Genomic DNA, 26,500 nt, shown 5'->3' with positions numbered 1-26,500 from the left:
ATCCTTCCTGGTTTGAACCAATCCCTTTGGAAGGCTGCACATGGCTCACCTGGACTGGGAACAACTGGGGAAAAAATGGGAAAATCATGGATTACAAACATGATAGCTCCATCCCTCTGGAATGCTGCACATGGCTAACCTGGGCTGGGAAAAAGCAGAAAAATCTTGGATCACACACCTGAGGGAGGGGTCTGTTAATCCTGGCTCATCCCACAAACTTCCATTCCTCAATCAGGGAAGGATGGATTAGGGAAATCCCCTGTCCAGGAGGACCAATCGCACCTCCCAAATAAACATTTCCTTCTTTTTCCAATTCCAGGAACCAAATTCCTGGATTATTTCCCATCAGGAAATGGGGTTAATTAAAGACCAGATTTTATTCCCAGCATTCCGGTCTTAAGAACTCCAGCCATTCTGCTGATTTCTATCCCAGGTGTGATTCAGAGGGTTGGGGTCTCCTGGAAAAGTGGATTGATGGATTCTTCCTTGAAATACCAAGGGCTCTGGTCCTGGCACATCCTGCCATTCTCACCCCCCTCAGATAAACCTGCTCCAATTTGGAGCTCCGGGGAAGCTCCAGAGCAGCCGGCTGTCAGGAACAAGGCAAATCAAACCTGGAGGCTGCTCATGGAGCTGGAGCAAGATGCACCTGGGAGCCCTCAGCAATCCAGCCAGCACCACACGGGCAGGAGGACACAGACGGCGCTGCCAGGCTGGGACAGGACTTGTGCCTTCAGCACAACCACCAAAGGCCAAGGGCCTTCTGGCCATTTTCCCTGCACCACTGCACAACTGGGCAGCTTGCTGAGCACAAGCACCCTTTTCCCCGTCTTCCCCTATGCCCTGCAGACCCTGGGCAGCAAAAGAACAGTCTTGCAGTCTGTTTCTTAGAACATATCCTCTATTTAAACACTACAGAAAACTGAAAACATGAAAAGGACAGACTGGAAATAAATGGAAAATGCCTGCTGGATCAGGCGGCCACAGCAGACAGAGCCTCCCAGATCACGTCTCAGTGGAGCTCCAGCAGCACAGCCAGGCACAGCCCCATGGACGAGGCCGTGACCTCCATGCCCTGTGGAGCTGATCTCTCAGCCTCACGAACACGGACACTGGGGCACGGTCTCCTGCCCTGAGAAGGTCCAGGGTTTCACTGGCCAGGCTTCCCTTCTCAAGGCTGATGTCACCTGCCATGGCTTCAAGGGCTGGAAGAGAGAGCAACAGAGCTACGGTCAGATCCCAGACCTGCGGTGACCCAACGAGAGCCCCCTGCCAGGGCCATCCCAGCCGGCTCTTGCCATGGCCAGCAGGGAGCAGGGACCAAGGGGATCAGCCCGAAGCTGCTGGCCACGAATGCCCCACGTACCCCTGAAATCTCGGTGTGCTCTGCCCACGCCGCCCCTCATCCTCACAGGGAGCAGAGCCCCCCGCAGCCGGGCCAGGGCTTGCAGCTCCCCCCGCCAGCCGCCACTGTCAGCCCGCTGCCCTCACTCACCTTCGGAGATGAGCTGCAGCTCTGCCTGCTGCCCCTCAGGTGCCGCCCGGCCATCCCTGGGAACACAGAGCCTGTCAGGGCCCCAGCGGCACAGCTCCCTGCCAGCGGCGCTGCCAGCCCTGGGGCCACACGCCCTTCTGGCCCGGCAGGGCTCAGCCCGGGCCCTTGCCGCATCCTGACTCAGCCCAAGGGCACGGCTGCCAGAGGCCGGCAGCAGCCCCGAGGGCAGCCAGGGCTCCAGGGCGCCGGGCCCGGGTGCCGCTGCCGGGACAGCAGCCGCGGCTGGGCCCGAGCTGCGGCGGGGCGGGGAGGGAGCCCGGGTTCCTGGCTCACCGATGAACCTGATGGCCGCCGCTCGCAGGGACTCCTGTGGGCTCTGCAGGTACGGCAGGGCCCGGCGCAGGTGCTCGGCCGCTCGGCTCCTGTCCTGTGCCAGCTGCAGAGAGCAGCAGGAGGGAAGGGTTGGCGCCGGCTGTGCCCCAGCCCCGGCCTCCCGTGCCCGCCCAGCCCTGAGGCCCGGCCAGCCCCACACACTGGGCACCGGGGGCAGGGGGCTTCTCCAGCCTGAGGCTGGGGCTTGCAGGCCACCCTTACCAGGATGTCGCCCAACATCCACAGGTTCTCCTGTTCCAGCTTCTGGAGATCCCTCCTCTTCAGGAACTTGGCTGCACAATGCAGCATTTCCAGGGAGGCCTGGAGAGCAGCAGAGACCCAAAGTTGGCCCCACAGCCCAGGGCACAGGAGCCACGTCCCTGTGCCAAGGCCTGGAGGAGGCAGCGGCCGGCAAGGCACCAGGGCAGGAGGCAGCCCAGCTCCCTCCCAGAGCAACACCAGCAGGCCACGAATCCTCACCTCTGCCACACGCTGGTTCTCATCATGGCAATGGAAGAACAGGGGCAGGAGGCTCTGGCGCACAGGCATCTCCAAAGGATTTCTTCCCCTTCCCAAAAAATCCACTGTAACTTGGAAGAGCCCTATAGAGAGCAGCTGCACGTGGCTATTCTCCTGTAAGAAAGGAAGGAAAAATGATGTTAGCATTGTGTGCTCCAGGCTCAGGTTGGCACAGTCCTGAAAATCTACAGAGTACAAAGTGTCTGGGCAGCACTCAGTGCCTTTGGCTGAGGACACAGAGCCTTACGTGGTCAAAGAGCGGCAGGAGCGCCTCAGCCAGCTGCAGGGCAATGGGGCTGGGTACCACAATGTATTTGTAGGTGAATATGAAGCTGAGTATGATGAGTATGATCCCAATTATGTCTGCATCCTTGTCCTGAAGTAGCTCCATGAGTGTTTCAGTCAGGCTCCACATTTTTTTCGCCTGTGTGGAACACAAGTGTGTGAAATCGCAGCTTGCTGCTGTGGCAGAACCCAGAGTGCAAAGGCCAGTCCCTAAGCACTGGGGCAGCTGAAGCAGGAGGCAGGAGAGCTGGGAGCAGCTGCCTCAGAGCTCCAAGCCCAGCCAAGCCCAAGTGACTGCATTCCCCAGCTTCAGCCACTGTCCCCTTCTCACCATGGAGGGATGGTCAATGAACTTGAGAAGGGCCCTGAGCACCAGGTGACGCCTCTCCCTGCACTCGCTCTGCAGGCACCTTGAGGAGACCTGCACAACACTGTCACTACATTCATTGGAGTCCAGGTACTCCGGGATCTGAAAGGCACAGGGCAGTGACAAGGAAGCCAGCCGGCAGAAGCCTGGAACCGCACAGGGCCGGGCCCAGGCAGCAGCACAGGGCATGGGCAGCATCCCAGGCAGCTGGGGCTATGAGAGGGCAGAGAGCTGGCAGGCAGCTCAGGGAGGTAGTGCTGGCCATCAGGCTCACCTCCACAAGGAATGCCAGGGCAGGCAGATCCCAGCGTGGCTCTTGTGTTCTGAGCAGCCAGAGGAAGTGCAATGCAGTTCTGGAACACAACCGTAGAGAAGCGTGGCGCATCTCCCTGGCAGGGTAAAAATGGGACCAGGACCCTGAGAAAATCTCTGCCAGGGGACTCACTCCCATGGGCCTGGTCTTTCTCCCCAAGGATGTGAGTGGACATGGGCTCCTTGGGAGGCAGCTCCTTGTGGGATATTTCCTCTCCCAGCCTTTTCCCAGTCTGCTTGGCCATCCCTTGCTAACAAGGCCCTCTGGCCCACAAGCACGGGGACGGTGTTGGGCCAGGCCCTGGGCCCAGGGCAGAAATGTCAGAGGCAGTGGGGAGAAGGGGGTCTCACCTGGCCAGCAGACCCACGGCACAGTGGTGGGTGTCAGCACACAGCAGCGTGTCCCAGCCACACTTGTGTTCCATTGACAGCACGGCTTCCTCATGCTGCATTTGGCAGAGGAGAGACTTGAGGGTCTGCACTGCAAACCTGTGTGCACAGCAAAGTCCAGGTCATGCTGGGAGCACTGGCTTCTGCCCTTGGGACGTGGCAGGGACAGGTGGACTGGGATGGAGCACCTGTTGGGGCTGGTGGCAAAGCCGTGTTCTTCCTGGCAACTCTTCCAGAAGTTCCAGCCCTCCTCTGGCATCTGTTCTGTGCTGAAGAACACTTGGAGGAGCAGATGCACAAAGAGCTGGGGGAAATACACTGTTAAAGCTTCTGGCCAGCAGGGCACCTGGAGGATCTTCCACATCACCACAGTTGCCTGCAGGGGACAAAGCAGTCTCAGACAGCGCTCAGTGTCCAGGTGTCCGTGTAGCAGGGCCTGAGTGTGGCAGGGAGAGGCCGGGGAAGACGCAGGGAGAGAACCTGGCCTGGTGGCCCTGAAGCTGCCCCTAGGCCAGGTTTCAGCCCAGTGCCTGAGGCAGGGAGATGCAGTGGGGGAAGGAGGGTGCAGAGCTGCTGGAGAGGCAGCCTTGGGGTGAGTGCAGGCCAGTTCCAGAAACTCACAGCCAGGGCAAAGACACCCGTGGTCTTCCAATCCGAGGTGCACCTGCTGTGCTCTGGCCAGTCCCCCAGCACACCCAGGAGTATCAGGAGTGCCCTCTGTGCAGTCCTGGGCGAGCACAAGATCCTCTTCCATATGGTCATTGCAGCTCTGCGGGGTCAGAGCTCCATGTCAGGCACAGGGTCTCAGACACATCCCCAAGGCCTGGGTAGCAGCAGGGAGCTGAGCTGGCTGCCAGCTCTGCCTCTGCCCACTGCCCCTCAGCAGCAGCAGCAGCAGCAGCAGCAGCAGCCAGGCAGCCCAGGCCTGTGGGGACAGGCTGCTGAGGGGCAGGGTGGCAGCATGGCAGCAGGCTCAGGGGCTGACATGCCAGGGCTGGGAAAGGGAGCAGCCAGAGGGCCCTGGAAGTCTCTGTTGGTGACACACCTGGGCCAGGCTGTACAGGGCAATGGGCAGGGGAGCCGTGAGCCCTCTGGACAGGTGGGCCCCATACCTGTCACACGTTGGGGCCACACGCAGGAGAATAATGACCACATCGTCGGGCTGTGCCTCGGTGAGATCCAGCAGGGTCCTCTCCAGCCTGTGCTCAGCAGATTCATTGGTCATGAGCACCTGGTGGATGCACCTCACGATGGTGGGCACCTGGAGAAGGCGTGGGGAGAGTTGGAAAGCTGTCAGAGGGAGACAGGAATGTCCCCAGCTTCCCCAGAGAAATGCTTTCCTTCTCATCACACTGCAATGGCCTCCAAGGCTTAGAGTGAGCAGCAGGCATGGCTTGGGAGGCCAAGCAATTCCTGGAGGATCAAACCCTGGCCACAGGCTGCTTACTTGCTTTGGACTGGAAAGAGCCTTCTCCAAAATCCATTTCAGCATGGTAGCACTGGTGTCAGTGGTGTAGACATCACAGTTTTCCATGGACACAGTGCCCATGATGCTGGTCTCTTCTTGCCAAATGCACTTGATGAATTTGCAAGTCAGGCAGGAGAAAGAAGGGCAGGAATAGAGGGATATTGCATGGAGTGCTCCAAGCACGGTGCTGGGCTGGGCAGTGCCAGCAGGCCCAGCCCAGGTGGGGATGGCTGCAGGTACCTGTGCTGTTCTGCGGATGAGGCCACAGGTGGGATGCTGCTCTTGAGTCTGGTCCATGGCTGCATCTGGCAAAGAGTGAGCAGGGCCAGAACTGAGGGTCTGCAGGTGAGGCCAGAGAACACAGCCCAGCCGTGCACTCCCCAGGCAGGGACAGCTCTGGGATGCCCCCGGTTAATGCAGCACAGCCTCTGCCAAGGCACAGCCTTGGCCCTTCTCTGGTCCTGTCCATGGGTGTGTCCCCAGAGGATGGGATGGGATGGGATGGGACAGGACCCAGGTGGATGCAGGCCCCAGCCTTGTGGCTCAGCTCTGCCACTCACCCTCCTGTAGCAGCTGGAACTGCTGCACCTCTTTAGTCTGTGCTGGGGAAGCTCCAGGGCCTCCTTCTTCTTCCTCCTCCACCCAGGCCAGTTTGGGTGCTCTCAGGGCTCTCTGCTCCATGCCAGTGATTGGATTTATGGCTACTTGCAGGAGCGATGTCTTGCAACAGCTTCACGTCAGCAAGTGCTGTAGTTGTGGCTGGAAGGCACCTGCAAGACTGAAGTCCTGGCAAGACCACAGGACAAGTCCTGCTCTTGGGTCTCGAGGCCTCCTGCCACAAGGACAGGAGGCTCCTCATCAAGGACTGAGGTCTGGCCTCGAGGTCATGTGTAGGAATAACACTTCAGAAAAGCTCTGGGTCAGACAGAAGCGAGTGTGCTGTGCATGGGCTCCTCACAGCACCGCTCTGGTGTGTCCTGTCCCATCTCATGCACCAAGCACTGTGGTGTGGCCGTGTCACCACCAGCTCCTATGTCACCACATGTCACATGGGCCCTTTGACACCCTGTCCTGTGCCATGCCATGGTGACCATGCTGCACCATGTCACAAAGGGCCCTTGCACACACGGCCACCTGCCCTCAGGCCACCCCCAGCCCCCCCAAATTGGCCCAGTTGCAAGGAATCCCTCACTCCAAATGTCTAAGGCCACCTGACAGGATCTTTAGGAACAGCTCAAACCATCAGCAAACGCTGCCCTGCTCTGCGGGCTCAGGGCAGCAGAAGGAGCCCCAGGGCTGCCGACACAGCCGCAGCAGGAAGGGCACGGGGCCTTGCACAGAAGCTGGCACGGCCTCCTTTGGACACATCCTGTCTGGTGACCATCCTAAACCTGCACAGGCTGTGACACAGGCAGATGTGGGGAATGCAGGCATAGAAAGCTTTCAAGGCCTTGAGCATACAGGCTCCGAGATAGAGATGGATGCAAAGTTTGACCTGAGACCTTGGAGAAGGCTTGAAACTTTAGAACTATAAAGTTGCATAGACTTGAAGTAAGAATAGAAGTTTGTAGTTTCAGCAGAAATACACCTCATGTAAGTGAATAAATATGTTAAGCAAGCATGTGAAAAATGTTCAAGTTTAGCTTTTGAACCTGCCAGGGAGGTCCCCAGTGAACATCAAGGCAGACATGTGGGGAAGTGCAGATGATAGGGCTAACTCTGGCAGGAGAAGCTGTTCTGTGTCTCTGCTGATGGTGCCAGCAGCCTGAAGGAGCAACCAAGAGAAGCACTGAAAGCAGAGAGGTGCAGTTTTGGGCAGCACAATATCAAAAGCTATCAAGCCATTAGACAGAATGCAAAGGAGGGCAGCAAGGATGGGACAGGGTATGGAGGGGAAGGCCTTGGTGCAGCTGAGGTCACTTAGTTGAGCCCAGAGAAGAGGAGACTAAAGAGAGTCTTTGGGGTCTTCAGCATCCTCCTGAGAGGAATCACAGGGGCAGGTGCAGATCTCTTCACGCTTGTGACCAGTGACAGGAGTCAAGAAAAGGGTAGGCAGCTGGCTCAGGGCAGGTTTTGTTTGAATATCAGGAAAAGGTTTTTCACCCAGAGCATGGTCAGCCACTGGGACAGCTTCTCCCAGGAAATGGTGACAGCATCAAGCACCTCTGAGTTTGACAAGTGTTTGAACAACACTGAGCAGTCACATGAGGTTTTAGAAACCATGTAAACAGTCAAGGCTTGTGAACTCCAGGCTTACATCAGCATATACTTCTGATGATTACTTTAGGCAGTGTTTTCAGAAACTCGTTTTATGTCGTGTCATACTCCAATTCCTTGGAGATTGTGCAGAACATGTCATCCTTTTGTATACATTGCTTGTTAGTAATATAAAAAAGAATATTGGTGTTGGGTGACTCAGAGATAGCCAGTGTGTGTAAGGTGTAGTATACAGGAAATAAAGATAAGGAAAAGAGAAGAACTACTAATAGATACTGCTAAGTTTGGAAATGTAGATAGCATTAAGAATGAATAACACAAGAAGCAAAGTTGTTATTGAAATGAGTCCACTAGAATGTATTTCAGCACATTAGAAAGAATCCTAGAGGGTCATTTTTTGAAGCAAGGTCATGTGATTCAAAAGTGTAGCCAGTGGTAGCATTTGTATAAATTAGAGAGTGATGAAAAGTGAGCACCTAAAGGATCTGTGTTGGAGTCTGAGGCACAGAGTGTGCCCTTGTCTCTGGTGCCTAGCTCTGACATCCAAGAAAACATTGAATTTCATTGAACAGCATGAAAACAACTTTTAAAATTAAGTAGAAAAACTAAAAGTGTAAGTGTGTAGATTGGAGAGTTTTCTTAAGTCACTGGGTGAAAAATGTTAAAGTTTAGTGTATAAGCTAGTTTAGAAAACAGAAAACAAGAAGACAAAATGGCTACTTTAGGGTGTTGTCTCTTTTCCTTCTTCTTTCTTCTTCATCTTCTTCTTTTAGAGGTTTTTGGGTAGTAGCGGGTGATTGGATAGAGAATGCCGCAGTGCAGCACACAACGTCTTGGGTCATAGGGTCACTAAGAAAAATAATTTACGTGTCTATACTTAATTGGGAAAGATTAAGAATAAAGATAAAAAGGCTATGCAGTTCAAGGCCATTTTGTGCTATTCAAGTCACCACAAAGCTGTGGTGGACTGAACTTGTGCAGAAAGTCTGGGGAAGACCTGCCAAGTCTTTTGATAATAAATATTAATAAACGCAAGAAACAAGAAGCAAACAAGCCTTTGGAGAATCTTTCCTGAAACAGAACTGAGATAAGGGAAACTCCCCTTTGAGGAGGTATCCCAGAAGGGCTTAGCCCTGAGGAGACCAAGATTCCACAGCAACAAGTGGTGTCCCATGTCTGTCGGTCAGTAAGAGCTCAAAGGATTTGATCAAAGCCTGCCTGGATCAGAGCAGCCAGTTCCTGAAAGAAATCCATCTGGATGAAAATATCTGCTATCAAATTCCAGAGTTTCAAGGGCCCAGGACTCAGAAACATCGGATTCTGCTGGTCAGTAATCTGAAGAGATAGCCAGCAGGTCTGGTAAGCTCTGTCCAACCTAGGAGATGAGATGGAATATTTCTAAGGAGGAACAGGCAATTTTACAAAAATTAGAAAAAATAATAGAGCAGTCCTTATATGAAATTCCAACGAAAGAGTTGGAATTTTTACTGGTCTGGGTGAGAGAGAATTACCCCACCATTAGCAAGGAGCAATTGTTTGAACCCTATATATGGGCAAATGCAAATATGAGGTTAAAAGAGTTAGAAACCCCGGGAATGTGTGTCCATGGAAATATGACAGAAACAAGTCATACTCTCTTTAATGTAATGTATCACAGTCATTTTCCAAAACTGCCTTGCCAAGGGGGTGGAACAGGGGGAGAGGAAACCCAGCCACCCAGATCCGAACTGCCCTTTCCAAAAGCAAGGGAAACCCCCAAATCCCTCAACAGCGTGGGAGCCTCTGATCCCAACCCCTCAGAGGATTTGGGAAAAGAGGGAGAGGTGTGGGGGAAAGCTGAAAAAGCAGAGGGTGTTGCGATTACTATGGAAAGCAAAGTGAGCAGTTTGGAAAAGTACTAAAAAGTACTAAAATCCATAAATTCCTAAACGGGATTTATCTCCTAAAAAGGAATTCCTCCCTAAATACGGGATTTTAGAATTTTTTAGAATTTTAGAATTTTTTTCGAATGGTACAAAACCCGTTGGAGGCTCAGCCGTTTATAAAACTGAAGCCAGAGCGAATTCATGGAGCAGCAGCGCTGCCTTGTGGGCAAAAAGCATCACAGCAGCTTCTAATTTTTTCTACAAATACAATCGAGAATATTTTAGACAAAAACGACGCAATATCAACAACAGCAGGCGAAGGAATTCCTCTGTCATCGATTCAAATGCCACATTCTCTGCTTCTAGCCGATATTTCAGCTTTTCAAAAGACTGCTCCAAAGGACTGGTTCTCAGGGCAGGACATCTCTTCTTCGACAAGATTACAATTTTCTCCTGTTTTTCAAGATTTAAAGGAAGCTGTGTGCATTCACAATCCACAACCACTGTATTTTTCTACTATACCTACAGCTCCTCAACAACCAAAGCTACAATCTATATCAAATCTCCCTCAAAGAGGAGGGGGAGGACCTGATATGCAGGTACTTCTCAAGGAAGGAGCTGATGCTTTCAGAGAAACTGAGGACATTACAGTATTACCAGTGAGGCTTGGAAGAAGAGATGATGTTCCTAGATGGGAGCCTGTGGATCGCTGTCTTTTAAAGGATTTATTAGATGCTGTGGAAGGAAAAGGACTTGGTTCTCCATATTTTCAGCAATTATTAAGAGGTCTTTTCCTCAGCCTTGAAATGACACCATATGACTCCAAGTATATAGCCTCAACAATTTTCACAGATTAACAATATATACTGTGGAATTCAAGATGGAGAAAAGCTCTCCTTGAACTGAGGAACAAATATGCAAGAGGACCGTATGCAGACATCACAGCAACTCAAATGGCAGGAGTAAATGTGCCGTATCACAAGCCAGAAATTCAAATAGCAGATCTGCCTCCAGAAGTGCTTTGAGATGTTGTAGAAGCATCTGAAAAGACACTGCTGCAAATTCAACCTACTGGAACCTCAGAAGGCACCTACACAGAAGTGAAGCAAGACCCTTCAGAGCCTTTCACTACCTTCATTGATCACCTCACACAGGTGATTGACCAGCAGGTGATGGATGAAAAGGTGAAGCCACACATGCTTCAAGGCCGTGCCTTCGCAAATGCTAATGCAGAGTGCAGACATACTGAGAGTGCGTTGCCTGGATATCCAACCATGGAAGAAATGATAGAGACATGTAGCAAGATAGGCACTCCGCATGTTGCGAGTGTTTCGACAGAAGAATTCGAGAGAATGCTCGAAGAACAACTCGAAGGATTTATGAAAATAGTAAAGAGTATGGAGTCAGGTTTTCAGTGACTCAGCTGTGCAGATATGATGGAAGCATCACTTCATGAGGGAGCACGCTTTCCATGTGGGAAACTGGGAAACATGAAAAAGGACTGCCCATTGCAGAAAAAAGTACAAAGCCTTTGTCCCAGGTGCCGAAGAGGAAAACATCATCCCAGCCAATGCTATTCAAAAACACATGTAGAGGGAAAACCTCTAGCTCTGCTGGGAAGCCCCAAAAACAGTGCAAAGAGTCACCACGTGATGACACAAATGGAGATGGAGCGACAGCCTCAAAGTCAATTCCATTAAAGGCCTCCGGTCAGAGAGTGATCATCAGGGAACGCCAATCAGATTCCCTCAGCAAGACCATTTGTCAATTTCCCAGTGATCCAGGCTTATTGCCACCAGGTGCACAATGTGAATTGGCAACATCCAACTTGGTTTGTTTTTTGAATGAAGATCATGCGGTACTCCATACAGGAGTCTCCGGAACATTGAAAAAAGAGGCAAGACTTCCTGATTATAGGCAAGGACAGATGCAGTATTTTGGGGCTTGTTATTTATCCATGTGTTGTTTCTGCAGACTAGAATGAAGAATTGACGGTTTTAGCTCAAGCTTTACGTCTTCCATGGATCCTTTCGGCAAAAACTTTAGTAGCTAAAGCCATTGCTTTGCCTCTGCATGCAAATTATCCAATCAGACCATTGATCAGCAGGCAAGTTTTATCTATTAATGAGTCTACTGAAGTTCATGCCACCTGGGTAAAGCAGATAAGTCGTGATAGACCTGTAATCATCTGCAACTTGACATAAAATGCAAGACAGTGTCAATTCAAGGGACAATGGACACAGGTGCCGATGTCACAGTCACTTCACATCTCTTCTGGCCCCAGGAATGGAGCTTAAAAACTCCTTTGAGTACCCTTTCAAGCAAAAAAGGAAAAGGATATGCTTGTGTCTCCACAGGTGCAGGACCAAAGTGGGTTCCTGCAAAGTGCGTGAAACCGTATCAAGCGGAGAAACAAGCAGACGAAGACTCCAGAAATCAAGAAGCCAGTACGCAAACGTGATTTAGCATGAAAACAGCATTCAACATCTTAGACATTGAACAAACAGCGTGCAAAATTTATGGACTGAGGACTTTGTGAGGGAGGGGTGTTTAATACAGAAATTTAAGAACTTTTGCGAGAGATAAGGTTGTTGAATAAGATCAATTAGCCATTGTATTTGTGCCTTATCTTTTGTTGGTTGCCTTATGCAACACAGTTTTGCCATGAATCAGTCGAGAGAGAATGTCTGGAGAGCTTTGACCAATGTGTCAAATCTAGATATCATCTGCTTGACTCATTCAGGGTCAGGGAAGCCATTCTAAAACAAGTAATCAAAGAAAAAAGTTGGGTTTTTTTGGCAAAGAGAAGAGGGAGATACAGGAATCCAGAAATGGAGAGACATTTCTCTGTTTGTCCTATTCTCCAAAACAGTATCAATCCTATTTGCCATTGACAGAAAGGCTTCCAACTCTCCCTGGGTAAACCAGGATTTATAAAAAATTAAGTAGAAAGTAGTAGAATGTTTAGTATGCCACTGAGGTGAAAAATATAGATTTTATAGGGGTTTAATACACGGAGTAAAGATGGAGGAAGAAAGGTGTGGTCTTTTTTAGCTCTTCTTCCTTCTTCTCCATGATTCTGCAGTTTTTGGGAGCACAAAGAATGTTTGGTTGAAAGTTAGTTGCAGTTTTAGTTATGTAAATAGATACAGAAAACTTAGTTGTTAAAATATAAAACCAATACATGTGTCCATAGTTAACAAGGTTAAAAATAGATATAAAAATGAGGCAGCCGCGTGGTTTGGGGCCATTTTGTACCATCAGAGCAAAATGAGCCAGGTTGTGGTGAATTGAACTTGTGCAGATAGTCTGGAGAGACCTGCCAAGTTTTGTAATAACCTTCTAATCAACACGAGAAACAAGATTCTAACGAGCTTGAGAGTTGTTCTTCAAACCCAGAGAACTGAGATAAGCGGGACTGCCCACGAGGGAGTATCCCAAAGGAGCTCAGCCCAAAGGGGACTGAGAAATCTGTGAGGAAAGAAAAACAGAGAAGAAGTATAGAAGAAGCAAGAGAAAAAAAAGAACAAGAGAAGTTACAGGTTTTAGGAGGTCTGTGATAGAGATGAGGAAGTGTTAAACTCGTTCCAACCAGCTGCCCAAAGCAGTGCCTTTAGTCTCTTTTGGGCTGGGGAGTAGCACCGGCCTTGTTGAATGCAGGCAGCAGCACGAGCAGGGCTCCTCCAGCAGCAGGGACACACCACGAGCCAGGAGGGGACTGTGGTACCAGAGGGGACTGTGGCACCAGAGGGGACTGTGGCACCAGAGGGGACCGTGGTACCAGAGGGGACCGTGGTACCAGAGGGGACCGTGGCACCAGCTGTGCCCATGGCCTGAAAAGGGTGGCAAAGTCAGGTGGTGCTGCCTGGCTGCATGAACAGCTCGGGCAGGGCGTGGTGAGGAGCCAGGTCTGGGGGCCATCCAAGGAGTCCTGTCAAGAGCAAATGGTTCTAATATTCTCTCTGGGAAAAAAAAGGGGCAATCTTTTGAGTGAACTGAAATGCTAATAAATATTTGCTCACGTATGGTGGGGTTTCTCTGCAAATGGGCTTTGATGGAAAACTTGTGACCACATTTGGTTTTGCAGCTTTATTGAGGAATGGAGAATTGTTTGTAGCTCAGTATTTTCTCAGGAGGAGCCTTACATTTTAGCAAAGGAGGAAGGTAAGGCAAAGGTTTAAAAGCTTTCCCCTCCTGAAGTGACACACTTTCTGAGGAGTCTGAGGAGAATTCCCCTCAGCCTCTGCCAGGGCTGTTTGCCTCTTCTGCAGGCTCAGGATTCTGGGAGTTCCAGGAGCCTCAGCTGCCATGGTATTTTCCTCTGAATATTTCTTGTTGTGCAGTATACAGGGAGAATATTTTGTGTGAGATTCTCCTCTGGGCTTTGAGGTGAATCTCAGTAATTCTGTTGATTTTCATGTCCAGATGAACAGATGGTAGATAGGAAGGAAAAGGGAAGAGGCACCATGGAAAATTAATTGCTCAAAATTTGAGTGGCCCAACCACATTAAAAATGAAGTCTAAACTGAAGAAATCTTTTATTTATTTTCTTTTTCCTTGGTAGGTGGGGTAAAACATGAAATGTAAATAAAGTTCTTTGAAAAGGTTCAGCCAGCACCCAGCTGTATGAAAATCAAAAGAGCAAGGGATAAGACAGGGCATGGGAAGAATCTTCAGCTTTTCCTGTTGAAGGTAGAAGAGTAGGAAAAGTGCCTCTGGCTGTTACCCACAGGTAATGTGTTATTTGAAGCCAAGAGCAGATGCCCCAAGCTGCTGGTGGCCCAAGCCCTGCCATGGCTGTCCCACTTTCAGTCCTAGCTGGACCAGGGTGGCCGGCTTGGGAGGGGAGGAGGTGGGGGAATCTCAGGGGGCTTCCTCTTCACAGCTGGGCTGGGGGGCCGTGGGGGAGGCACGGAGTGCTGGTGCTCTGCTTTCCAGGTCGACTCCTGCTTCTGAGGCCACATCTGAGAGCTGATGAACGAGGCAGTCTCTGGGCTCCCTGAGGGCAAGTGAGAGTCACACCTTCTTGGCTGGTATGCTGGAGCTGCAGCAGGGTGACTGTGGAGAGAGGAGGTGGCTGAGGCCCCCAGCTGCCGTGGGCACTCAGGGACCCTCCTGCACAGCAGGGCCCAGAGCGGCCAAGGCTCCCCAGCACGGCTGGAGCTGCTGGCACAGCTTGGCCCAGCTGGACAGCTGCCCCTCAAGGCCCCGGCAACCAGGGGATGGCTCTGGGCAGGGTCCCTGGCCAGGAGCGGGCCCCAGAGCACCTCTGCCTTTCAAGGGCAATCTCGTCCCCGCTCTTTCTCCTGCCCACCTTGCTTTGCCTCTGCCCGCTGCTCCTGGGGCTGCTCTTGGCCAGGCAGCCTCAGTGGGAGCCAGCACTGGCTGCAGCCCCAGCGGGCTCCCCAGGACAAGGCCCAGCAATTAAGAGGCCAATGAAAGGCCTGGGCAGCAGCAGAACTCTCAGCAGAGTTATTTGGGCAACCACTGATTACCCACAAGTGCACAGCAGCCTCACTGGGAATGTTTCCTGACTATGAGCAGCCTTTCAAGAAGCTGGAGGGTGGAGATGAACAACAACTTACCGTTTCTTGTCCTTCCACCACCGGAATCCAACATAGCACAGGAGCATGGAAAGTGGCACTGTGAACAGTGTCACTGCTGTGCCTATCATGCAGGACTTGCGCACATCCTGCGGGCAGAACACTCTTGGGGTGCTTGGTGGATTCTCAGCATTTATACTGGACTTGCCAAGCGCTTCTGTGGGAGCAATGGGCAGCGTGAGCCTGTGCTGTGCTCCACTGCTGAGCTGGCAGCACGGTGGATACGGCCAGGACATTCTCTGTTTCCCCAGAGCTGGGGCCTGCAGGCACCTTGCCACCCCTTGGCACAGGCTGTGCCACCCAACAAAGCCCAGAAAGCCGAGAGCAGAGCCTGGGACAGCACAGCTGCTTGGGCAGTGGCTCCTTCCAGGGACACGGGCCAAACCCATCCCTGAGCAGCCACTGCCACCCCTGACCCTCCCTGCTCTGTGACAGCTCCCCCAGCCCAAGGGGACAGAGCCAGGCCCTGTAAGGGGCCAGTGCATCCCCTGCCCAGTTGGGAGCCAGGGCTGGCTGTGGCCCTGGGCTCACGGCAGGGCTCCCACTCTGGGCTGCTCCTGTGTCTTGGGCCTCTGGATGCTTAGGGCCAGCTCCAGGAGCAGCTGCTGGGGGAGAGATGTTGGTGCACAAGTCCCGATTCCCAGGGGCTGGGAATGAGCTCCAGAGGCCTGGAAGCCGCGGCACCTCGAGCTCCATCCAGGCCCTGAGGGAAGAGCTGCTGGCACACAGCCCTGCCGAGGGAGAGCCCAGCACAGCAATTACCTCCTGTGCCTGGGCCTGGCATCTCTTCCTTTCCTGCATCAGGAGCTCGCACAGGGCCATTCCTTCCTCTAGCATATGCCATCATCTGCACAAACATCTGCTCCAGCACTTGAGAAAGGAAAAGGGACAGCTGCATAAGATAAAACTGTTCACCATTAGGGGAGGTGGTATCTTCAGGAGGCAATACTTGTCAAAGTCATGGATAAGGGTCAGGAAAATACCCAGGTTATTGGGGCTGGGCCAGAGCCCTCCCTCCTCCAAACAGTCCCTACACCTGATCTAGCCCAAGACCAGGAAATTTCAGGGTATCTCAGGGTGTGCGTGGCCCATGGTGCAGTTTGGGCTCCCTGTCAGCTGATGCCAAATGCCTTCCTGCAGAGGCTGGGGAGAAGCTGCAGCCAGGCCAGGCTGGGAAACAGCCCTGCAGGCCATGAAAGCAGCAACGGGGCAGCAAGGCTGACATGGATCCCTTCCTGCTGGGCCGGGCATGGCGTGTCCAGATGTGCCCCTGGCTGCTGGGTGTCAGGAGGAGGCTGAGGGACATGAACCCACCACGGCGTCTCTCCAGATGACTCAGCATCCTGTCCAGAAGTTGGGATGCCTCCAGGGATTTCTTGTCTTCTATCTCTTTGTTCTTCCATCTTGGAGGACCTTAATGGAAAGTAGTTCCATTTCTCCATCAGTCCAGAGTAGCAGTGAGTGTACCTGGGTGACTGGTGCCCTCCAAGGCACTCCCTCCTCTCTGCCTTCCACTCAGGAGCAGGAGCAGGGGGATCACGTGCCTGCAGTGTCCCCAAGTGTCCCCACAGTGGGATGGAAGGAGCCCCTTGCATGGCAGTCAGGGGAGAAAGGACTCCCTGGAGCTGCCAGCAGCTCTGAACTGAGCCCCAGGCAGGGCCAGGGCTTGGCAGCAGCAATGGGAGCAGCTCAGGCTCCCTGGGGCTGGCAAAGGAGCCACACGAGGCACAGCCCCGGGGCACAGCCCTGGGCCCAGCCTCTTCCTCTCTGCTCTTCTCTGTGCCTGCACAGAGCACATGGAAGGTGACACTGGCATTGCACATAGGAGGAGATTGACAGCTAAATGCTCTTTCCTCCCACTGACAGCAATGCTGTGGGATCACTCAGGGCTCCAGAAGGGAGTGGGGCAAGGTTTCCAGAATGCATCAACCTTCAGACTCTTAAGGGAAATGGTATGAGAGTGAGCTCTTGCCACACTCACACTGATAATTCTGTGCAGAAATGGACATTGAGAACTTGCCTCCAGCATTCTCCATGGGTCTCAAACCATTATGTGCCAGGGCTTTCAGATGCTCCATGTCACGATCCCAGTCTAGAAGGGAGCACAGATCAGAACCATTCCATGGTGAGCTGGGACCCCCTTCTGCCTTAGGGAACTGGGCACTGCAAGGAGGTCACGTAAGGCTGTGGGAGCCAGATGTCAGTGGACATGGCCAAAGCTGCAGAGGGGCCTGGGCAGCTCTGGTCTGGCCCTGGACACTCTCAACATCTTTTCCATGCTCTGTGCAAAATCCCTGAAAGGCAGGCACTGCCAAGGAGCAGAGATTTACAGCTCAAGCCTCAGCAGGGCTCAGGCCCAGAGGCACAGCAATTACCTCCTGGGACTGTGCCTGGCATGGCCTCCCTTCCTGCAGCAGAGGCTGCCCATGAGCCACTGCTTCCTCCGGGAAATGGCACTTTCAGCACAGCCTTTGGGTTCATCTCTGGAGAAAGGAAAAGTGATAACTGGATTGGATGGAACCATTCCCCTTTCAGGGAAGTGGTATCATCATGATGCGATACTAGTCGAGGTCAAAGATAAGGATTAGGAAATCATATAAACTTATGGGATTAGCCAGAGCTCTCCCTCCTCCAAACAGCCCCAGAACCTGATCTAGCCCAAGACCAGGAAATTGCAGGGGATCTCAGGGTGTGCATGGCCCATGCTGCAGTTTGGGCTCCCTGTCAGCTGATGCCAAATGCCTTCCGGCAGAGGCTGGGGAGAAGCTGCAGCCAGGCCAGGCTGGGAAACAGCCCTGCAGGCCATGAAAGCAGCAGCGGGGCAGCAAGGCTGCCATGGATCCCTTCCTGCTGTGCCAGGCATGGTGTGTCCTGATGTGCAGAGAAAGCCCCTGGCTGCTGAGTGTCAGGAGGAGGCTGAGGGACATGGACCCACCTTGTCTTCCCTGCAGCATTTCCTTCAGCATTTGCTGCATGGTATTGGATGGCTCATGGGGTTTCCGGTGTCCTGTAGCTTTGTTCTTTCCTCTTGGAGGACCTAATTAAAAAAATATATATCCATGTCCCAGGAATGGATCCTAAAAATCAGGGTTGAGCTTGTGGGATCAGCAAGGACACAACACTCACCCCTGTGACGGGAGCTGGGCTTGCGTGCAGCATCCAGCTCAGGAGCCTGGAAAGTCCTCCCTGCAGACACACCTGCAACTCAACAGCCACAGAAGCTTCTGTCATGTCTGCTGATCTGCACAGGCAGCACTGAGCCGCAGGAGTGCTGAGGGGATCATGCAGGGCGAGGGCACACACGTGCATGGATCTGTCCTGGCACCTGCAGCGATGCTGCCCTGGCCGAGCTTTGGGCTCTGAGCTGGCAGCTCTCCCAGGGGGAAAGGCCTTGACCTACCCTCACCATCTCCCAGAGCCTCAGTCCTGGATGTGGGTTGAGAAGCCAGATCACCTTCACCAAGAGGCTTGGCTGCAAAGAAAGGCAGGACAGAAGAGCTCCCGTGGCTCTGTAGGAGATCCTCAGGCTCCCTGGGGCTGGCAAAAGAACCACACGAGGCCCAGCCCCGGGGCACAGCCCTGGGCCCGGCCCCTTCCCTCTCTGATCTTCTCTGTAGCTGCACAGAGCACATGGAAGGTGACACTGGCATTGCACATGGGAAGAGATTAACAGCTAAATCCTCCTTCCTCCCACTGACAGCAATGCTGTGGGATCACTCAGGGCTCCAGAAAGGAGTGGGGCAAGGTTTCTAGAATCCATCAACCTTCAGACTCTTAAGGGAAATGGCATGAGAGTGAGCTCTTGCCACACTCACACTGATAATTCTGTGCAGAAATGGACATTGAGAACTTGCCTCCAGCATTCTCCATGGGTCTCAAACCATTATGTGCCAGGGCTTTCAGATGCCCCATGTCACGATCCCAGTCTAGAAGGGAGCACAGATCAGAATCATTCCATGGTGAGCTGGGATGCCCTTCTGCCTTAGGGAACCGGGCACTGCAAGGGGTTTGGGTAATGCCGTGGGAGCCAGATGTCAGTGGACATGGCCAAAGCTGCAGAGGGACTTGGGGAGCTCTAGGCTGGCTCTGGTCACTTTCCACCCTCTTTGTAGGCCCCATGCAACATCCGTGGAGAGGCAGCAGGACCAGCCCAGGGGCTCTGGGGACTCTCTCCCTCCCACAGAGGAAGCCCTCCCTTAAGCCCTGGGGAAAACCATCCCCAATGCTTCCCAGGGAGAAGGAAGTGCTGTCCCAGGAAAGGGAAGCCAGGCCCTGGGCTCACCTGCTCCCTGTGCTCGCCACGGAGCAGCCTGGGCAGCCCTGTCAGGCAGGGCCACTGCCAGGAGGAGCAGGAGGAAGAGGCGCAGAGCAAAGGCCATGGTGCCTTGCCCACTGCCAGTCCTGCAGCTCTTGCTGCCACCACTGTCCTGACACCGCTGTCCCAATGTCAGCACCGCTGCTGCCGCCGCTGCTGCTGCCACAACAGTCGTGGTCAAGGACTGACTGCTTGGTCCTTGTGGTGCTGTGCAACCACGGGGCTCTGGGACCTCTGTGACCTCAGAGCCTGCTGTCACCTCAGCCTGCTGTCACCCCAGAGACTGCTGTGACCTCATGGCCTTGGCTGTACCCCCCCAAGTGTACTCCCATCTGTACTCCAATCTGTACTGGACTGATTGTAAATCTTTGACTTCATCAAAGGGTCATCGCTAAACAAAACCTTGGTTTTGCCTGCTGACATTGCTGGTCATGTTCTGTCCCAGGAGATGCTCTTGATGGTTCCCTCTTTTCCTGGGCATGGCACTGGAGGAGGTCCAGGCCCAGGTGATGCCACTGAAGAAAATGTGCCCTCAGCCCAGGGACGCTCAACACAGACTCCCCCAGCCCCTCAGTGCCCTGCCGCTGGTCACAGCAGCCCCTGCCTGGCTCCTGCCTGCCCACACCGTGGTCAGCCCCGCCTGCTCCTGGACATGGAGCTCAGTCGGGGCTGGTGCTGTGTGGGCTTTGCTGGTGGTACCAGCCAGACACTGGGGTGACAGCTCCATCTCTTTATTGGAACAGAAGAGCTGTGTCAGGCCCTGCCCTGGCAGGAGGGACCCACCTTCAGTCCAGGCCACAGAGCAGGGAGGGTCCCTTCAGGGACACAGGGCCTTGCTGTGGGTGGTGGCAGCATCTGCACAGCAGCAAGCTGGTAATGCAGCTGTGACAGGGACATCATGTATGGGCATGGAGATGTGAAATGTGTGGTGCAGGTGTCCCTGAAGGAGGTGTTTGGCCTTTCCTGTGAAGCTGCAGAGGGGAACCTGTTGAGAGAGGAGATGGCTGAGGCCCCAGCTGCAGCTGGCACACAGGGACCCTCTTGCACACTGGGAGATTCTCACTGTGCTCACAGTTTCCCTCTGAAGACTAAGAGCTGAATGTGGATGGGCTTAGCAACTGGTCTGCAGGCCAAACAATTGAGGCAGCAAAAAAAGAAATAGAGAAAATACAAGTTTATCCATAGCAAGGAAGAAAGCAAGGCCGTTAGCATGGAAACCAATAAAAAGGTGCATAAGGGGTATTTGCAGTGGTAATAAATGGAATTGGTTCGTGCTAACTAAATTGGAACTGTTATTAAAGTTATTATTAGAAACAATCAAGAATCGGTGTTACAAATCAGATGTACCCCTTTGCAGATGTTACATGTCAAAATTGAGGTACAGGATGTAGTTTAGAAGATAAATGGTGTCTCAAGACCAAAATGGCCTTGAGATGGACCAAAATTAGAACAAATTTAGGCATTGGGCCTAAAGATTAGTAAACATAAGGCTAATTAGTAGACTAAGATAACACAAGGCTTAGTAGGCACGCGCAAACCTATAAGGTTATCCAAAGGACAATGAGGAAGAGGAGAAGCCTTCGCCAAAAGACCACCAAAAGAAGACTGAAGACCTCCTAACAACAAGTGAGGCATGTGCCATGAATAAAAATGATGTAAAGTCAGAAAAATCAGAAATAGGAGGAAACTTACAGGAAACATTAATGAATATGTATAAGCATACAGTATATGAGTTTAGCTTGAAGTGCTTTGTTTTGAAGGTGAGGCAGGGTGGGAAGCCTCCGTACCCTGGTGGGTTTTGCTTATGCTTTAATCATACTTAACTACTAGTAGACTATATATATAAATTTTAATTTTTTATTAAACTGTATTATTTTACTAAACTGCATTCTTTTATACCACATTACTATTCAGTTTGGTAAATTGTATTAATTTTTAATTAAACTGCCATTAAGCCAAGGGACCTAGTTGTCAAAATTCTAATTCCATTTATAACAATATTTTAACAAAGAAGTTGTACAATGTTGTACAAAGTTGTACAATACCAATGTTGTTGTACAATGTTGTACAACAACATTGGTATTTAACAACCATGACACAATATGAGCTGTATTAACAAAGAAGGCACCTTACGGTGACAACATTCTACTGTTCAAACTGTAATCATCTTTGTGTACTGATCAGGAGGTCAGGATTTACTCTTTACCATCCTGATGCTGAATGTCTCTGTAGGCAGTCTGGTCACAGGGAAGAATGAATCCCTTGCAGGCTGCCCCTGTTTGGACAACCTGCTCCTCACCCCGAGCCTCAGCATGTCTGACATCGCCCACCTGGGACTGACATCCTAAAACATTGATGACATTTCTCTTTATAATTTTTCCTTATAATTAAAATCTAATTAATTAATAAAAATAAAATTTTATTTTTTATAATAATATTATTCTGTGTTTTTAGAACCTAATTTTTATATTTATATGAAAGAATTGATACACTTTCAGGAACAAAAAACATTATTGGTCCTTGGTTCAAAGTACCACAATTCCCTTCATTAATTAATTGATCACTATTTCTCCCTCATTATGCTAATTACACCTATTTTTAGTCCTTTGATCATATTTTTTAATGATTTTCTCCCACAGGGCAAAAGGAGCCACTTTGGGGTCTATGGAGACTTTTCTGGGGAACATTTGGGGCAGTTTTGTGTCTGGAGAGGGAATTTACAGACAACCTGGGGGTCTGGAGGACACTTGGGGAGCCGGGTGGGCACATGGAGGGGCACTTAGGGATTCTGTGGGACAATTCGGGGTCCGGGGGAGCACTTGGGGGTCCAGGGGAGTGCTTGGAAGTCAGGGAGGGGAATCTGGGGACACTTCGGGCCCTTGGGCGGCACTTGGGGGGCTGTAACGAGGAATCTATGGGTCGCGGGGGATGATGGGAACTGTAGGCGCCGGTATAGTATGGTTTCATGGTGCCACGGAGCATCACGGGAGTTATAGGCGCAGCTCCAAAAGGTTCCGGTGAGGCGCGGGGCATGACGGGAGATGGAGTCATGGCTGGAATAGCGCTCTGTGGGCGCCGCGGAGCATGATGGGAGATGTAGTCCCGGAAGTGGCTCGGAAGGCGCGTTTGGCGGTGTGGGGAAGCACTTGGAGAGCACTTCTGCGTCCGAGCCGTGGCTGCAGGTCCTCGGGGCGAATGTATACGGCTCGGGAGCACCTGGGGAGAACCTGGGGAGCTGTAACCGGGCTCTTTGCGGCGCGGGGCACAGCAGGAGGTTTGGGCGCGGAACTGTGTTCTGGGATGATGGGAGATGAATTCCCAGCAGTGTCTGGAAGGGGCATCTGTGGGGTCGGGAGAACTCAGGGGTCCAGAGATGCTTTGGGGGGTCCTGAACGAGCGCTGAGGGTGCATTCAGGGATCCTGGAGGTTTTGTGGGAGACTTATGGGACCTATGGGGGGCGATCCCGGGGTTCTGGGGAGTGCAGGGCATATTTCCAGTTCCTCACAACCTGATCTCAATTGCCCCCTGCAGTCTCCTACTCACTGCCAGGACGATCCCAGTATGATCCCAGTGTGATGTCAGTAAACAGCCAGTGCAATCTCAGCCAGTGCCAGGATGATCCCAGTACAAACCAGTCCCTGCCAGCGCTGCCACTCCTGGGATCCCCCAGCCCTCTCTGTGTTCCCCCCTCCCACATCTCCCCAGAGGAGCCCCAAGGGCTGACAGTCCCCAGCCAGGGTCCCCAGCCAGCCCCAGTTCTGGGGGATCTGCAGCCCCCAATTTTCCCAGTTTCCCTCTCCTTTTCCCCAGGCCGGGTTCCCCCGCCCCCAGCGGGTGGGAGCAGCGGAGAGCCCCACACTGCCCATCCCGACCTGTCCCAGCTCCATCCCCGCTCCTGCCGTGGGCTGTGAGGGGTTCGGGAATGGGGCACCGAGGGTGTCACTGCTCCTGGGGGAGGAGGGGGAGGGATGGAAGAGGAAGGATGAAGGAGAGGAAGACAGGATGGAAGTAGGAGAAGGGAGTGGTGTTAGGGAGGAGGTGGAGGAAGGAGGACGAGGCAGAGCAGGAGGAACAAAGGAGGATCAGGGAAAGGAGAAGGAACCACAAGGTCCAGCACTCCCTGAATTCACAGCTCCCACCCGTGGGATCATCACCCCGCATCCCACAGCTGACAGGGGAGGGGGAGCTTGGCCCTGATCTCCTGGAGGGTTCCTGGGTTGGGTTTTTTTGTGGGTGATGCTTGAAGAATGAAGAACTCCAAAGCTGTATGCAAAATGCCCCTTGGGGGAACATTGGGGGGTCCTGGTGGCAGCTGCTGGCAGAGGCAGCCTGGAGGAGCAGAGCCCTGTGTCCCCCAGGACCCCAAAGTGGGGAGCCCAGAGAGGAGGAGCTCTGCAATTTGTTGGACCCTCAACAGCCTGGAGAGGGGCAGGGGGAACTCCTTGGACCCCCTGCACCCCAAAGCAGAGAATAAGGGGAGAAGGGACTCTGAAGCCCCAAAAACCTCCAGCATCCCTAAGTGCTGAGATGGAAACAGGTAACTTCTCGGATTCCTGGCACTCCCAGCAGCCTGGGGAGGGCAGGGACCGAGTAGATTGGGGACCCCCAGTGCAAGCGTGACCTCCAGGAGCTGGGATGGGACGGAAACACTGAACACCAAAGGGGAAAGACCAGAGATGGGGAACTTCTGGGAGGCATTTTCAGGGCTGAATCTGGGTGTTTGGGGGTTTTTATGGACTGCAGATGCCCGGTGATTTCTAGAGATGAACATGGGCAGAAGGAACCCCAATCGTATTTTTCCCCAAGCCAGGATTTCCCATTCCCAAACCTTGGCCAGATGGAAGAGGAGGCTGTGAGGAAGAGGAAGATGCCCCGGGACACCCAGGCAGGTGAGGAGGAAGTCAGTGCCCCTTTCCCCCTCTCTGCTGCTCCATCTCCCAGCCCAGCCTGGCCCCCAGCTGCAGGACAACCCCGCTGCTGACACCGTCCTGCTGTGGATGCACTGGGGGGATCTCCTTCCCCTTCCCTCTGGCACGGAGGCAAATCCCATCCTCTCCTTGAACTTCCTCCCCCAGACAAGGAGCTGAGGATGGAGACCAGGGAGGAAAAATCCCTGCAGCAGAACCTCATGGAAGAGGCCGTTTTGACCAGCTCCACAGCACAGGAATCCAATGGGGAGGAAAAGCCCCAGAGATCCCACAGGAGGAGTGGCTCCAAACCCATCCCAGGGTGGTCTGTGCAGGGAAGGTGGCCGGAGATCCAGCCAGGGCTCTGAGCTGGTGGTCCACGAGCAGCTTCAGGATGGGGCGAAGCGCTACAAGTGCTTGGAGTGTGGGAAGAGCTTCAGCTGGAGCAGCAAAATGATCCGCCACCAGATGATTCACACTGGGGAATGGGCCTATGAGTGTGGGAAATGTGGGAAGGGCTTCAGCTGCAACTCCGAATTCATCCGTCACCAGCGCATCCACACTGGGGAGAGGCCCTACGAGTGTCCCGAGTGTGGGAAGAGGTTTCAGAGGAGCTCTCATCTCCTCGTGCACCAGCGGATTCACACAGATGAGAAGCCCTTCTGCTGCCCTGACTGTGGGGAGGGCTTCAAGCACAATTCCACCCTTGTCAGGCACCAGCGGATCCACACTGGGGAGAGGCCCTACGAGTGTCCCCAGTGTGGGAAGAGCTTCAGAAACAGCTCCTACCTGACCATCCACCAGAGGACCCACACTGGGGAACGGCCCTATGAGTGTGGGGAATGTGGGATGACCTTCAGCCAGAGGTCCCAACTGACCATTCACCAGATGATCCACACTGGGGAGAGGCCCTACAAATGTCTCCAGTGTGGGGAGAGGTTTCGCATCAGCTCCACTCTCCTCGTGCACCAGCGGATTCACACAGAGGAGAGGCCCTTCCGCTGCCCTGACTGCGGGAAGGGCTTCAAGCGAAACTCCCACCTCATCTCCCACCGACGCAGCCACAGCGGGGAGAGGCTCTACAAATGTCCCCAGTGTGGGAAGAGCTTCACCCAGAGCTCTCACTTGACCAAACACCAACAGAGGCACCACTAAGGGAAGCCCTGCGAGTGCCCCAAGTGCAGGAAGAGCTTCATGTGCTGCTCCAGCTCCATCCCCTATGGGAGGACCCACGTTGGGCAGAGCTCTCATGACCCACGTTCCCAGTGATCTGTGTTAGGAAGACACTGGGCTGGTGATCATTTTAGTTTGGTTTCAATTATCTTTTGGTTCATCTTCATCCTTGTAAAACAGACAAAATTGGGGTAAAAATCAACAAATTCATCAAAAGCATCTTAAACCTCACTTTTTACTAGTGTTTCAAGGTAATCTGGGATTTAGGGAGAAACTTGGGGGTTGTGGCAGTATTTGGTGGAGTTGTCTCCATTTCTTGGCACTCAAAGGGATGAGAGGGTTTGATCTGCCACCTCTAAACCACTCCAAAATTATACAATTCCACAGCCTCTAAGGATGTGATGCCTTAAGTTTTAGCTTTCATGTTTTTCATAGTCTGCACTGTCTAGGTTTATAGTTTTGAACTTCATATTAAGTGTTGGTGAGCTCTCTTCACAGAGTAGGTAGACAAAACAATTCCTTTTCTAGCTTGATACTAAGGGCAGTCATTACAAGTTTCAGGCCCAAAAGCATAAACAAGGGTGGACTAAAGGAAGAAAACAAGAAGGATGGGACTTCACCATCTGAAGCTGTAATTGGACAATGAACCCAAATATGCAGATGGACCTAAGCTTACAAAAATGTGAGACCTTACAATCAGTTGTTCATCCATTTTTGTGGCCATTTTTGGTTGATCTTGGGTGTAGCCCTGGCCAGGCTCTTGTATACCCAAGGTATATCCTTTAAGGCCTTTTAATAAACTTTATTCTTACCTCTATGCAGCCTCTGTTCTAGGTCAGCCTTCTGAAGGCATCAGGTGGAATGGGGTTGGAAGGGGACTGGGCGAAGTGGGATGCAAATCAGGTGGGGTGAGATGGGCATTGGGTGGGGCAGGATGGGTGGGATAGGGATTGGGAGGTATGAAATGGGCAAAATAGGGGTTGGGAAGGAGGTCTTGATGTCCAGCAGAGATGAGATGGGTTGGCCTTGGGATTGGGGAGGTGGGGTGGGGTCTGGAATGAGACAGCCAAAGTTTGGGGATGGTGAAGGGAGGGGGAGCCCATTACTGAGTGAGCTTTTGTGTGAGGTGCCCCTGCCCAGGGAGGCAAAGATTTGGTTTCAAATGAACATGATTAAAGTGAGAAGTGTGGGCAAGAGGGAATTCCATCCCT

The 26,500-nt window shown here is 52.6% G+C and overlaps 3 protein-coding genes across 4 annotated transcripts in view; 1 reads left to right on the top strand and 2 right to left on the bottom strand.

The window, feature by feature from the left end:
* LOC111945665 (uncharacterized) overlaps window positions 1–26,500 on the bottom strand; it is an 80,623-nt gene that overhangs the window by 5,495 nt on the left and 48,628 nt on the right. The window lies entirely within an intron of this gene.
* Window positions 13,805–19,398, bottom strand: LOC147646877 (uncharacterized). Its single transcript, XM_086872804.1, has 8 exons — window positions 18,020–19,398; window positions 17,829–17,930; window positions 17,269–17,376; window positions 16,914–16,985; window positions 16,208–16,306; window positions 15,656–15,763; window positions 14,876–15,050; window positions 13,805–14,348 (listed from the first exon to the last, which is right to left on the bottom strand). Exons 2-8 carry the CDS (start codon window positions 17,866–17,868, stop codon window positions 14,105–14,107), a joined length of 846 nt encoding a protein of 281 aa, XP_086728930.1. The 5' UTR covers window positions 17,869–17,930; window positions 18,020–19,398; the 3' UTR covers window positions 13,805–14,104.
* Window positions 22,295–26,104, top strand: LOC111944704 (uncharacterized). 2 transcript variants are annotated; one of them, XM_086872801.1, is made up of 3 exons: window positions 22,295–23,746; window positions 24,016–24,098; window positions 24,285–26,104. In XM_086872801.1, the coding sequence occupies exon 3, from the start codon at window positions 24,381–24,383 to the stop codon at window positions 25,269–25,271; it is 891 nt and encodes a 296-aa protein (XP_086728927.1). In that variant the 5' UTR covers window positions 22,295–23,746; window positions 24,016–24,098; window positions 24,285–24,380; the 3' UTR covers window positions 25,272–26,104. The 2 variants fall into 2 exon arrangements, with proteins under 2 accessions (XP_086728927.1, XP_086728926.1); XM_086872800.1 differs by having other exon boundaries at window positions 22,297–22,390; window positions 22,741–24,098.

This window comes from Cyanistes caeruleus, unplaced genomic scaffold (assembly GCF_971803275.1).
Source record: "Cyanistes caeruleus unplaced genomic scaffold, bCyaCae1.hap1.1 HAP1_SCAFFOLD_76, whole genome shotgun sequence".
NCBI classification, from domain to species: domain Eukaryota; kingdom Metazoa; phylum Chordata; class Aves; order Passeriformes; family Paridae; genus Cyanistes; species Cyanistes caeruleus.
The sequence above is the reverse complement of the archived record's forward strand: the minus strand, read 5'-3'. Positions and strand labels throughout refer to the sequence as shown.

Coding starts and splice junctions, on each gene's coding strand:
- LOC111944704 (XM_086872801.1), top strand. CDS start 24,381: ATGGGGAGGAAAAGCCCCAGAGATCCCACAGGAGGAGTGGCTCCAAAC.
- LOC147646877 (XM_086872804.1), bottom strand. CDS start 17,868: ATGCAGCAAATGCTGAAGGAAATGCTGCAGGGAAGACAAG. Junction 15,051..15,655: donor GCCAGGCCCAGGCACAGGAG/GTAATTGCTGTG, acceptor TTGCTCCCACAG/AAGCGCTTGGCAAGTCCAGT. Junction 14,349..14,875: donor TGGTGGAAGGACAAGAAACG/GTAAGTTGTTGT, acceptor CTCTCTCCACAG/TCACCCTGCTGCAGCTCCAG.